Source organism: Epinephelus fuscoguttatus, linkage group LG2 (assembly GCF_011397635.1).
Source record: "Epinephelus fuscoguttatus linkage group LG2, E.fuscoguttatus.final_Chr_v1".
Taxonomy (NCBI): Eukaryota; Metazoa; Chordata; class Actinopteri; order Perciformes; family Serranidae; genus Epinephelus; species Epinephelus fuscoguttatus.
This window is the reverse complement of record NC_064753.1, coordinates 49967126-49979775: the sequence shown is the minus strand read 5'-3', so window position 1 is coordinate 49979775 and position 12650 is coordinate 49967126. Positions and strand designations below refer to the sequence as shown.

Here is a 12650-nt window from a genome sequence, read left to right as displayed (position 1 = left end):
TAATTTGTAATAACATTAATAACTGTAATGCAGTAGTAATATGGTTAATAATTGTAATGTATTTATAACAATGTTAATAACTTTTATGTATTAGTAACAGATAATGACTCTAAAGTATTAGTAATAACATTGATAACTGTAACGTATTAGCAAGGGGGTTAATAATTGTAATGTGTTCGTAATAATGTAATTTTTTAAATTTCATATACTTTATTAATGTATTAATAACAATGTTAATAAATGTAATGTATTAGTTTGTTTAATACTTGTAATGTGTTAGTAATAATGTTAATAACTCTAACGTATTAGTTATATGGTTAATAATCGTTATGTGTTAATAGTAGTAATAATGTTGAAGCTTTTGGTATTTTGATTATTTCATTAGTTTCTTCTATTACTTTATTTGCTTCCATTATTTTCTGTGTTTGCGTCATTACGTCACACACCCTTACGTCCCGGCTACGTCAGAGGTCGGAGTTGAAAGGTGAGGGAGGAGGGCTCGTGCTTGGAAGGTTCGCGGGAAACGTCCCAAAACAAATCGGTTCTGGTGGACACGCGATCGACTCCAGACACAGTTTGAACTTGTCAATCAAAAGGCAAACTAATCGATCTGATCGATCACAGGTTCGTACTGTGAGAACTGATTATTATTGTGACACAGCGCGCGCTGCTATTGTTAGCTAGCTACTTTTGGTAGCTGCAGGCTAACACAACGGTGCTAATCTGTTAGCATCCACCGGCTCTCTCCTGCTTTACACCACAGGTGACGGTGATCGTGACTGACGGTACACAGCGGGCTGAAGCACTCGGTGACCGGCGACAGAGATGGCGGAGAGACCCGAAGACCTGAACCTGCCCAACGCGGTGATCACACGCATCATCAAGGAGGCGGTGAGACACCAAGTACTCACAGACTGTAATCAAAGTACTCACAGACTGTAATCAAAGTACTCACAGACTGTACTCAAAGTACTCACAGACTGTAATCAAAGTACTCACAGACTGTACTCAAAGTACTCAGAGACTGTAATCAAAGTACTCACAGACTGTAATCAAAGTACTCACAGACTGGACTCAAGTAAAAGTACCACGATGTAAAAATACTCTGTTTAATAAAAGTCTTCCATTAATTATCTTAATAAAGTAAAAGTACAAAAGTCTGCATAAAGTATTAAAACTACAAATAAAATGTCTCCTGACTGATAAATTAATTAATAATATTATCAGATAGTTATTACTGAAGCATCATGTTGTTGTATTGTGTTTTCTGGGCCCAAAAATTCAACCATACTGGGGAGAGATTGCAGCTGAGATGAGTGAGATAATTTGAGATGAGTGAGACTTCTCATCTTCTACAGAGTAATACCTGAAACTGTCCCACACAAAAATAAATATTTATTAAAGATACCTTTGGCAGGTAGCAGGAAAGACATAACTCACAAATGGTTTCAAGTTGGTCCTCCAACATCGGCCCAATGGCTGGGGATTATAAATGAAATATACTGTATGGAAATACTTAATTTTATTTTAAGACTTGAGCGAGAAAAATGTACCAAATATTGGGAGAAATAGATTGTGTAGAAATGCCACTGAGAAAAGTGTGACACTGTACACCAGGATGCAAAGAAAAATGTACCGTTACTTGACTTAACTTAACCTCTTAACTTTAATTTGTATATTTAAGTAAAAATATAAAATTTGTCCTTGTTTATAAGATAAAAAACAGCGACTGACCTGCTCACTCAGTGTAAAACTGCACGGTGCAGGCAGGCAGTCTGAAATACATCTGAGGTGCTCTGACTGTATTTTAAAATCTTTTATTAACACGTGGATAAACAGACACGTTTCAACCAGAGAATCTTCATCAGGTGTAGAATGAATTGGAAACAGGTGTGCAATTTAAGAGCTCATGTGAGGGTCATGTGACACAGGTCACATGATATATTGGTATAGCCCTACTAGACAAAAAACCCCCACATTGATAAAAATGAAAATGACATAAATATATACTATGAATAATTAATGTATTTAGTAACAATCAAAAAGGTTCAATGCCAAATAAATAGAAAGGAAACAACGGTGGATTGAAGTAAGAATTATTATATATTGAGACAAACCTGCACATAAAGTGGCAGAAACTGAAAAATAAAAGATATGTGTGAACACTCAAAGGTTCAGACTCACTGATACTAGTTCAAAAACATGACAACAAAACTGAGAGGAAGGGACGATGTAAGAAAAACTCTAATAAATCCCCCTCAGTGATACATGTCTAAAAAAAATATGACAAACAGGCCAGAAGTACAAAATAATGATGCTTCACCAGAAACAGAAAAACAACAACAAACAGCACGTTTGTCACAGAGCCTTCAACATATTTACTTAAAACAGCATTTTGAGGTGAATATACTTCACTGAAATATTTCCATTCAAAGCTACTTTACTACGTTTCAAAGAGTTTACAGCACGATATTTATTTCAAATCTATAGTTACTTTACAGATCACGACTTTAAACACAACATGTGATCAGTTTCCAAATTAACTGCAAAAGTTTAGTGTTTTCATTTAAAAAAAATATTAATTGAGGCGTCGGTGGCTTAGTGGTAGAGCAGGCGCCCCATGTACAAGGCTGTTGCCACGGCGGCCCTTTGCTGCATGTCACTCCCTCTCTCTCTTCCCCCTTCACGTTTGTCTGTCCTATACATTAAAAGCTAAAAAGCCCCAAAAAATATCTTTAAAAATATATATATATATATTAATTAAGAAAAACCCCAGAGCTGTTTAATTGTTACTGTTCTCTGAGGACGCCGTCGTCCCTGAGTGGACAAATGTTTATTGCTCAGCCTGCCTGTGTTTCCTGATAACATGAATCTCTGCTGCAGCTCTGAGATAACTCCTCCGCACCGTTTGTTTTCCTCACAGCTCCCAGACGGGGTGAACGTGTCCAAAGAAGCCAGGAGAGCCATTTCCCAAGCTGCCAGTGTGTTTGTGTTGTATGCAACATCCTGGTAAGAATTAAAAAAAGTCGAACAGTCGAAAATTGATTCATAAATTTCAGTTGAGTTAAAGTGTTTCACACAGAAACAACAAGAAGCCTCAGAGTCAACTTATTATAACTTTACAGAGTGTTTCAATTATCAAGTTTAAGACCTGAATATTATTTGTGAAATGTTTTATTATCCCACTGACTCACTGAAAATATGTTTTTCTTTTCTGCTGATGTTGTTACAGTGCGAACAACTTTGCCATGAAAGCCAAACGGAAAACTCTGAACGCAGGAGATGTTCTGGCTGCGATGGAGGAAATGGAGTTTGAGAGATTCCTGGAGCCGCTCAGGGAAGCTCTGGAAGGTCAGAACTTCAGAATTAAAGACGTGTTAAACTAAAATCAAAGTTGAGATCACTCAGCTACAGTCGAACTGCCCGTGCAGATATTCGAACTTTAAACCACAGAGAGTTTGACTGTCACTGACTTGAATTTCAAAAACAGAGACTGCAGAATGCACCTCCCATAGACATCATAATTAATACTTGTTCATTTCTACACTGCTCTTAATCGGGCAGAATAAAACATGCATTATTATCTCTGCGTATTTAATGATGTGGATATGACTGCATTCAGAAACGTTACAGGTCCGACTCTGTGCACGAACACTTCTGTCAGGACTTTTATGAAAAAGTAAAAGCTTTTCCTCCAAATGTGGCACAAACTAACTGAATTCCAAGGAAATCTGTAAATGAACGCCCGTCTCCATCCGCTGCTGTTATGTGATATTAGAAGTGTACTATGAAATGTTGAGGCGCAACCATGTGCAGGATGAGATGACGCATTACAAGAGCTTCCAAGTTCAGACAGAAAGATCACTCATCCAATATGCATGAAAATAGAGATTTTGATATTAGGAAGGAAATATCATGAACAGCTGGATATGCTTTTAAGACGCCTACACAGCTCTTCACCATGCCCACGATCATTTCAAGAGCTCTGTCAGTTCAATATTGTTTCATTTATTTTTATCAATATCTAACTATCCATCACTGTCAACTTAAACAGTTTTCTCGCAGTATAGCACTACGCCAGTGTCAAATTTCGTTATTAGTGCACCAGGAGGAAAGAAAAACACCGACTGACATCAGAGCAACATGTGAAACTGCCAAAACATTTGTGTCACAGTGTGTGTGTGTGTGTGTGTGTGTGTGTGTGTGTGTGTGTGTGGCTCAGTGTGTCGTTCAGTGTGGACACAGGTGGGCTCAGTCAAGGTCAGGTCATGTGACCTCAACATGCTTTTACAGTCTGAATTTGTAAAAATAAATCAGTGAATGTAAACCTGAGTGTGTCACACAATGCAGAGTGGTGATAATGCCGCCGATGATGATGATGATGATGATGATGATGGTGTCTGTGTTCCTCTACAGTGTACAAGAAGGGCCAGAAGGGAAAGAAGGAAGTGTCCGAGCAGAAGCGTAAAGACAAAGAGAAGAAGGCTGACTCTGAGAACGATAAGAGCAGAGAGGAGGAGGAGGAGGAGGAGGAAGAGCGCATGGAGGACGAACCTGAAGCTGAGAACGAAGCCGAGGAGGAGGAGGTGGAGAACTGACGAAGCTCTGATGATACGAACGATGAAATGCACTCCGGTCACCGGCCTGGACGTGATGCGTTTAAGTGACGCTCGGCCATGAATCAACACATCCAGGTTCACAGTGCAGCACGGCGAGCTCTAAGGAGGCGGAGCTCCCTTAATAACGTACTTCTCTGTGCAGCTGCCGTCTTCCAACCTGATAAGAAACAAAGCACAAGGTCAAACCACGTCCTGCACTTCCTGCATCTTTGTCCGTTTTGTATTTTTGTGTAAATATCCGCGTCACCTTTTGATACGAACGTTCCCGACAGGAAGCGACATTCAGTAGTTCAGAAAGTTAAACTCAAAGATTCAGTTACACTTAGTTAATACACTTTTCAGTCAGTTTACCACAGAAGGAAGTGACAACACAGACGGTAGTTTGACCTGCGTTCAGGTAGGAATAGTTCTGAAAAGTTTCACCTTCAGGTTAAGAAACATACTCAGTCTAGTCGCCAGAATAAATGTTGGCATTTTATGTTTCTGCAAAACACAGATACGTTACCTTCGTACGTTATTATGTAGCATTTAAACTTTACATTTAAACAATGCTGTGGTTAAATACTTGTGAAAGGCACCTGAAAGCAGCACAAAAAGAAGTGATGTTGCTCCAGGTTGTGTTTATGTTTAGGCACAAAGAAAAAACACTCGTCACGGTGGGGAAAAGGTCGTGCTCTGGCTTAATATACCGGTTCTTTGTGGCAGTGTCCCAGCAGGAAATACAGCAATGTCTCGGTAAAGAACAGCTGCTTTTTGTGCTGCTGTCCTCGGTAGAAAAATAGCGACTAGTCCCTAAAAACATCCACATGGAAGACGAAGCTTTGACTCACTGAAAAACAGTTGATTTTTTTGTTTTTTTGGTCTGCAGCTTGTCCACCGTCCCCTCCACCTCCTGAGGACAGGCAGCTCATACAGTAGGTCAATTTAAAAAACGTTGATTTGATTCGTATGAAATGTATTCATGGTTTATAGGAACGTACGATGCCAACATTTTCTTCTGGCGACTGGACTGATGTGTTTTTTATTTGACAAAGAATCCAAAGTTCTCAAATGTTAGACGCCATGCAAAAGGAAGAAGTTTGTAGAACACGCTGCCAAAAATAAGAAACAGTCTAATATTTGTAAAACATGGATTTAAATCAGGAACTTTTTGATCCAAGACAACAAAATCTGACCTGAAGTTTTGATTCAAGGCTTCTACACTTGTTCTGAATTTAGCGTGCTGGCTGGATTTGTGTTTTGTTCAGTAACTAGGTGTTTTCCTACTAACACACAAACAGTTTGACAAACTACTAGCAGCAGATACCGAGCGTCCAACAGCTACATGTGATAAATTCTACATTGGAAGCTTCACACCTGTAACGACTGTTAGTTAAAACCTGTTGTGTTGGACGACATGAGTTGAGCATGAACAGCTGCAGCAGTGTGTCTGCGTGCGGTTCCTCTTTGTTCCTGATCTGCTGAGTTTTTGAAGCATTTATACTTTTGTAGGATTGTATATGAGTGGCTGAGATTTGCAATAAATATTTTGTATGAAAAGCAAAACTGCAGTGAATCATGAGCGACCCTGACAACCCCTCACACCCACCACAGCCCAGCTCAGTCCTCCATCCTGCAAACGTGACTCCACTGACGCAGACACGACGTGTTCACTGCAGCTGCAGTCAGAGTGATGTTCATGGATCTTCAGATTTAAACTGGAATAAAACCTGCTGAATATTCTGTCACAAAGCAGATAAATCCTTAGTTTGCTGAGAGTTCAGTCGGACTTCTTAAAGTTATAAAAAAGACTCATAACTAAAAATAACTGGCTGTTCACAGTTCATGCTCACGATGCAACGTTTCAAACATTTTAGTGTTCAGTGTCAAATGACCAAAGACCAGGGACCGCTTGCACAAAACACCTCAAGTATGACACTTAAAAGGTTTAATTTCTCCTTAGCTGAGGGACACAGTTGCACAGAATCCCTTAAAAGGTTTCCTTAGTTAAGGAAAAACTTGTTTACTGCATTGAAAGATTTTACAGTATAGTTTTTCAGTGAAAAAATATCAAAAGCAAAGACAAGAAAACCAGAAATACTTAAGTGAACATTTTATGAGAACCTGAAGGAGAAGAGTTAAGGGTGTTGTGTGCAACCCATTTTATTTGAACAAGGACAGGGGTCGCCAACATATTTGAACTTTACATGAAGGTAACACAGCCTGTTAAGTCTAAATTAGTCATCAACATTACTAATAGGTCTAAATAAGTAGTAATTAATATGTTTTACCTTAAAGTGGCTTCTCTGCAGTCAGCTCTTTATGATTATTTGGTATTTTAACTTTGCAGTGTTGGTGGTAAAAGTGAATAAACCTGTGCAGTAGTAAACGGCAAGGTACAAATCATTTCCTCATCTTGACTGAACTGTGCCATGAATCATGTTTGTCAATTTGAAAGATAATTGTGCAGGTCAAGAAAGTTCAGACATGAAGGTTCAAACAAGTCTGACAGCGGCTTGAATGAACCTCCATCTTGATGCGTTTCATTGTTGCGTCTTCATATTGTTCACTGCAAACTGCATCCACAGGTTTTATTTTACTTTGAGACTTTTGTGTCACGTGATGACCAGCAGTGGCGCAAGAAGTATTTCAGGGTTCCTACAGCAAGTAGATTCAAGACTTTTAAATGTCAATCAGAATCAAAGTTAAGAGCAACTTTACTATAACAATTGAAAAGAAAAAGCAGCACATGTACAAATTATATTTGAGCTTTTACAACAGACTAACAACTGATAATCCTACTTCCCATGTCTTTGCATTTATACTTTAAAAAAGATGAGTTTCACACCAGTTCAGGCTGTTTTTACAAATGCAATGTCCTCAAAGACTTTAAGGATCAGCAGGAAATTCAACTTTGCAAAGCTGTAAATCTAATCTAAACAGGATGGCTCCATTAGCGAACATTAATTTAAAAACCTATATTCTAATCCCTTAAAGTGAAAGCAGAACAAAATATAAAGGCTTTGTTTTTACAAGAAGTTTGTACTCTGCAAAGTGACCATCAAGCACAAGGGAGAGGTTTTTCTTGTAGGCTCTTGCCAGGAAAACTGACAAAGCTATTATCTTTAACCAAACCACAACTTTCCCTCCCTGACCTTAAGAGATCCCTTTCTGGTAGAAAGTCCTCGAGGAACATTCCTCCCAACTGCTCAGATAATAGAGGTATGGTAAAGTCAAAAGTATCTTCTCTGAAATGAGCACTATGAAGTCACAAACTAAATAACTCAGATGTGTTCTCTGGATCAGTTCACCTGAGTAAATGATTATTAATAACCAGAGACTGAAGATATGAAACCTGAGGTGTGTTTATATTAAGTGTTCACAGGAAAAAAAAAAAGATTTGACACAAGGAGTTCAGTTTTTATGAAAATTTTATTTGTGTCACTCATTTACTCGGATGGACACTCGACTTTGCCACTGTTGATGTCATCGATGACGTCATGGGGAGGACGGCCATCAATGGTGCATCCGACAGACTGAGCGGTTCCCAGGATCTCTTTGATGGTTCCTGACGGAGAGATAAAGACAAACACACCACGATCAAAAGAGAACAGTCTGAAACAAGATTTAAATCAGCAGAGTTTTCAGCTCATTTTGACCAAACGCAGGTGGAATAAAGTTTAAACTAATGGAGGGATAAAATAATTTGGTTAATGCCGATTTGTTCCAGACTTTTCGGCACAGAACTGTCCATCAGTTTTGGGCAGCCCTGTTTCCTAAAGCCGGGTCAATCTGAGCCTCCACTGACTGTGCTCAGTCACTCTGACAGACAGGCATAGTGGCGGGAGGCTGAGCAGAAAACTATTAACAGCTGCACAAAGAATATTTGCTCATTATAAACATCTGGTCCACTGTGACAGTTTGAGACTAATAACCACAAACACATTCAGAGGTCTGTCTGAGACATTTAAACTCTTGTTTTCTTACCTGAGAGCTCTCTGGCGATGGAGCGAGGCCTCATGACGCGAGCAATGCCCACAATCTCATCGAAGGTCACGCTCCCACTGTGCTTGACTGGAAAATTAAAAAGCGGGAATGCGGTCAGTTCACTTCATTCAACCTGATTCTGCTGTTAAAATTGGTTTCAGGCGACAGTCACTTACTGTTCTTGACCTTCTTCCTGTCACGAGGAGGCTCCTTCAGAGCCTTGATGATCAGAGCAGATGCAGAGGGAACGACCTCGACCTACAGAGAGGAAACAGGAAGTCATTATCACAACGAGTCGTCACCCTGCCTCCACAGAGCTGAAGTGCTAATGAGGTTCATACTGCAGATGTTTGGACATGACGTACCGCTGCCTGCCTGTTCTGGATGGTCAGCTTCACAGTGATCCTCAGGCCCTTCCAGTCACCGGTGGCCTTGGCAATGTCGTCACCAACTTTCTTGGGAGACTGGTGAGAGAACAGAGGTGATCAGCTGAGATCTAAAATCACTTACACTAACACCAAATGTTAAAATGAACCGTTTAATGAACGTGTGAGCCTCAGTTTGTGTTCCAGACTTTTCGGCACAGAACTGTCCATCAGTTTTGGGCAGCCCTGTTTCCTAAAGCCGGGTCAATCTGAGCCTCCACTGGATTATACTCAGTCACTCTGACAGACAGGCATAGTGGCGGGAGGCTGGGTTTTATACTCGTATGACGACATCTTTATTTCACACTCACCAGACCCAGAGGTCCGATTTTGGGGGCCAGAGCTGAGGTGGCTCCGACTTCTCCTCCTGTGCACCTCATGTACACTGAACACAAAGACAAGAGCACAACTTGAATAAACGTCTTAAATTGACGCAGATTCTTCACAGCTGCATGTTCACAAACCTAGTAACAAATCCAGTAACAGCTGATATTAACAGGCTTTATGTACAACACTGCTTCACAGTGAGTGCGGCAGAGATTTAAAGTGTCTACACTCCTGCAGCAGTCTGTCAAAATCATAGAGATTATTTTCCCTAACGTGTGTAGCTTTGAGAGCTACGCCCTTCAGCTAAACTCCTGTTGTAAAACGTGATCATGTGGAACAGGCTGACGACAATCCTGAGATACGATTAGTATAATGAGGATTTACAGATCCAATAATGGGCACTCCCATCTGCTTCGTCATTTTTTGGACATAACAGACATCAAACAATGACAGTTTATAGCAGCGGTTCTCAATCCTGCTCCTGGACGCCATAACGACAGCACCCTCACACCTGGTTCACTAAATCACAAGCAGGTGAACACACCTGTCAGGACTGAGAGATGAGGCCACAGCTCAAAGTCATTGGTATTTTCTAAATATATCACTGTATGGTTAATTTGAGTGCTTCAGTATTCAGCAACATCTAAATGTAAAATATAACCAATGTAGATGTTAAATATTCTCTTTAAGTTGGAGGCAGTGATGATGTCGTGCAGCATTTGTGGTCCCCATGAGCAGGATTAAAAACCAGGTCTGTTGTGTTTAAGTTTATGAGCCTTTAACTTGATATTTGAAATAAGCAGCTGAGAGCGCCAACTTAATCTTAAATTAGTTTATATTTTCATTAAGTTTATTTCTCTCTCAACCAGGGATGCTACACTTATTTGAGTTAATGGACCACATGCTGTCCAACCTGCTCCTGAAACCTGGCACCTCTTAGTCTAAATCTAGTGGGCCAGATTGGACCCTTTGGTGGTTCTGGTCCATGGGCTGTATGTCTGATGCCCCTGCTCTGATTTATCATGCAAATTAAATTTATCCATTTTAACACTGATTTTTTTTTTTTTTAAATAAGGTATTTATAGCAATAACTGAAACTTATGACAATTCGTATGTGCTGTTAAATTTCATTTAAGTACTTAAATGTGATGTCATACAATTATATATCTGGAACTAATGAGCACCTTAAATACCAATAATCAGTGTTATATTTTATCAATAAGTTGTTTCATCTGTAAAGGGACAAAAAGTAAAAAAAAAAAATATCTTGAATGTGACATTTAATTCACTTAACAGGCCAAAACCTCAAAATATTCAGTGGGAAAATTATAAAAGAAAAAGTGGCAAATCATGATAAGTCAGAATACTGGGCATCTGATTGATATTATCAGTTATTGTTATCAATAAATCTTCTGATCAGAAAAGGACTCACTTAAATGTAATCTGTTCATTTACATCTGATTTGAGAATTTAAAAAAAGAGTAACTCTGCAAATGACTTATTCCTAAAGTACTGATTGGGTAGTCGTTACTTGAATCATCAGTAAAAAAAGATGACTGCACAAATCCCATCAATTTATAGTCAAACTGGGTTAAAATTTAATTTTAATCAATAGGTCTTTGCTGACTCATACACAGGTAACTTAATCTCTGAACTAATTTATACACACAAAAAAATCAAGATAGTGACTTCACAGTTACAAGGCTAGCTACATGAGCTAACTAGCTGGTACACATCCCACGTGGTACAGCACACAGTCCAGACACCAGATATCTCATCATCACCCGCATCAAATCAATCAAATTAACCCCGATAAAAACATATGATCATGCAGATATTAATACAGATATAGTTTCCCCCGCTTTTTGTCGCGTTTCGTGCCCAATCTTTACCGTTTTCTCTACAGGCCGGCAGACACGGAGGCAGCCGGACAGAGCGCCGCCATCTTGGCTGCGAACAAGCTTCAGCTTTATTACCCTGCTGACTCTGAAAACATACCAATCTTTATCTCGTTGGGGTCGAATTTAGGAGGCATGTTGATGCTGTGGAGGTTGAGCTCAGTTCAGCTTGGTTGGTGAGGGTGTCGGATGAACCCGGACTCGGGACGACCGATTACTGTTGCACCTTCACCGCTAAGGGAGAAAGAAAGGCCGAGCACAGGCCGCGGAGGGATATATATAGGTCCACCAAGTATCGCGAGAGGTGGTGAGATTGCGTTCTTGTGACGTGTGTTGATGGGTGGGTTTATGTTTTCATATATATTTTATTTTACTAATCATCAGCAGAGGTGTTTAACATTATTATTACTATCAGCAGAAACACAGCGATCTGGATGTGAGGTTGACCTGTGATGGTTTTGTTGTGAAGAACCGGAAACTGTTGAACATCTTTTTTATTCATATTTCGTCACATAATACATTTTTGCACAATATGAATAATTGGCTAAGAATTAAAATATAACATTTTACAACATTTGACACATACCAGATTTTAATTTTTATTAAAATAAACGTTTTTTATTAAGTGTTCATGACAGCCATGCCATTTTGATTTTGTTCTGAATATGTTCTGAATCTTTTTATATTGTTTGAAGAAATGCACCTTTTTATTATTAGAATGTATGATGTTGTTCTCAATAAAGTAACAAAAAATAAATAAATGGAGGAGGTATTCAGAGCCTCAACTAAAAGTACTAATACCCCACCGTAAAAACGTTATCAAGTTAAAGTCACACTTTTATTATACAGCAAAATAATGTATAATAATTGTAGCAGTACTACTACTGCTGCTTCTAAAAGTAAATAAATAAATAACGAAATAAACAAATAACAACAGCAATAATAATGATAATAAAAATAATAATAATAATGATAATAATAATCAAGAAAATGAAGTTAAAGAACAAAAAATAAAAGTATAAAAATGGGCCTGAGGATCACTGTGACAACTTAATCTGCTGATTATTTTCTACATTGATCAACTGATTTTATTAGTTTGTAAAAATAGTGAAAACAGTGAGAAATGTTTGGCACAATAACCCAGAGCCCAAAGTGACATGCTTTGACGGGTTATTACTAACAAATTACAGTTATTATTATTTTAACAACATATCTTCTTTAAAACTTTTTATTAATTTTATTTCTGTGAAAGGTGTTGTACCAATGAAATGTATTGATATTATATTATTAATTTTTTTTTTCTGACAGCTTTACAAATTATGAATTTTCACAAAAAACATATGAAAAGTCACAAAAAAGGATAATAAAAACATACAATAAACAAAAAAGGTAAATACAGCTTACAACAATAAAAA

General features: G+C 38.6%; 3 protein-coding genes and 2 non-coding genes across 6 annotated transcripts in view; 2 read left to right on the top strand and 3 right to left on the bottom strand.

The window, feature by feature from the left end:
* The window catches only part of LOC125880938 (dynein regulatory complex protein 1-like), a 480097-nt gene that overhangs the window by 153823 nt on the left and 313624 nt on the right, over positions 1-12650 (top strand). The gene's annotated exons all lie outside the window — the stretch shown is intronic.
* Positions 461-6992, top strand: pole3 (polymerase (DNA directed), epsilon 3 (p17 subunit)). Its single transcript, XM_049564304.1, has 5 exons — positions 461-624; positions 764-891; positions 2924-3009; positions 3233-3351; positions 4417-6992. Exons 2-5 carry the CDS (start codon positions 826-828, stop codon positions 4596-4598), a joined length of 453 nt encoding a protein of 150 aa, XP_049420261.1. The 5' UTR covers positions 461-624; positions 764-825; the 3' UTR covers positions 4599-6992.
* Positions 8012-11500, bottom strand: rpl12 (ribosomal protein L12). The gene is made up of 6 exons (XM_049564289.1): positions 11336-11500; positions 9322-9395; positions 8951-9049; positions 8762-8843; positions 8586-8672; positions 8012-8166 (listed from the first exon to the last, which is right to left on the bottom strand). Exons 1-6 carry the CDS (start codon positions 11370-11372, stop codon positions 8048-8050), a joined length of 498 nt encoding a protein of 165 aa, XP_049420246.1. The 5' UTR covers positions 11373-11500; the 3' UTR covers positions 8012-8047.
* Positions 8318-8444, bottom strand: LOC125882676 (small nucleolar RNA SNORA65). The gene has a single exon (XR_007448360.1). It is a non-coding gene; the product is annotated as a small nucleolar RNA SNORA65 (small nucleolar RNA).
* LOC125882671 (small nucleolar RNA SNORA65) lies at positions 9147-9274 on the bottom strand. Its single transcript, XR_007448359.1, has one exon. It is a non-coding gene; the product is annotated as a small nucleolar RNA SNORA65 (small nucleolar RNA).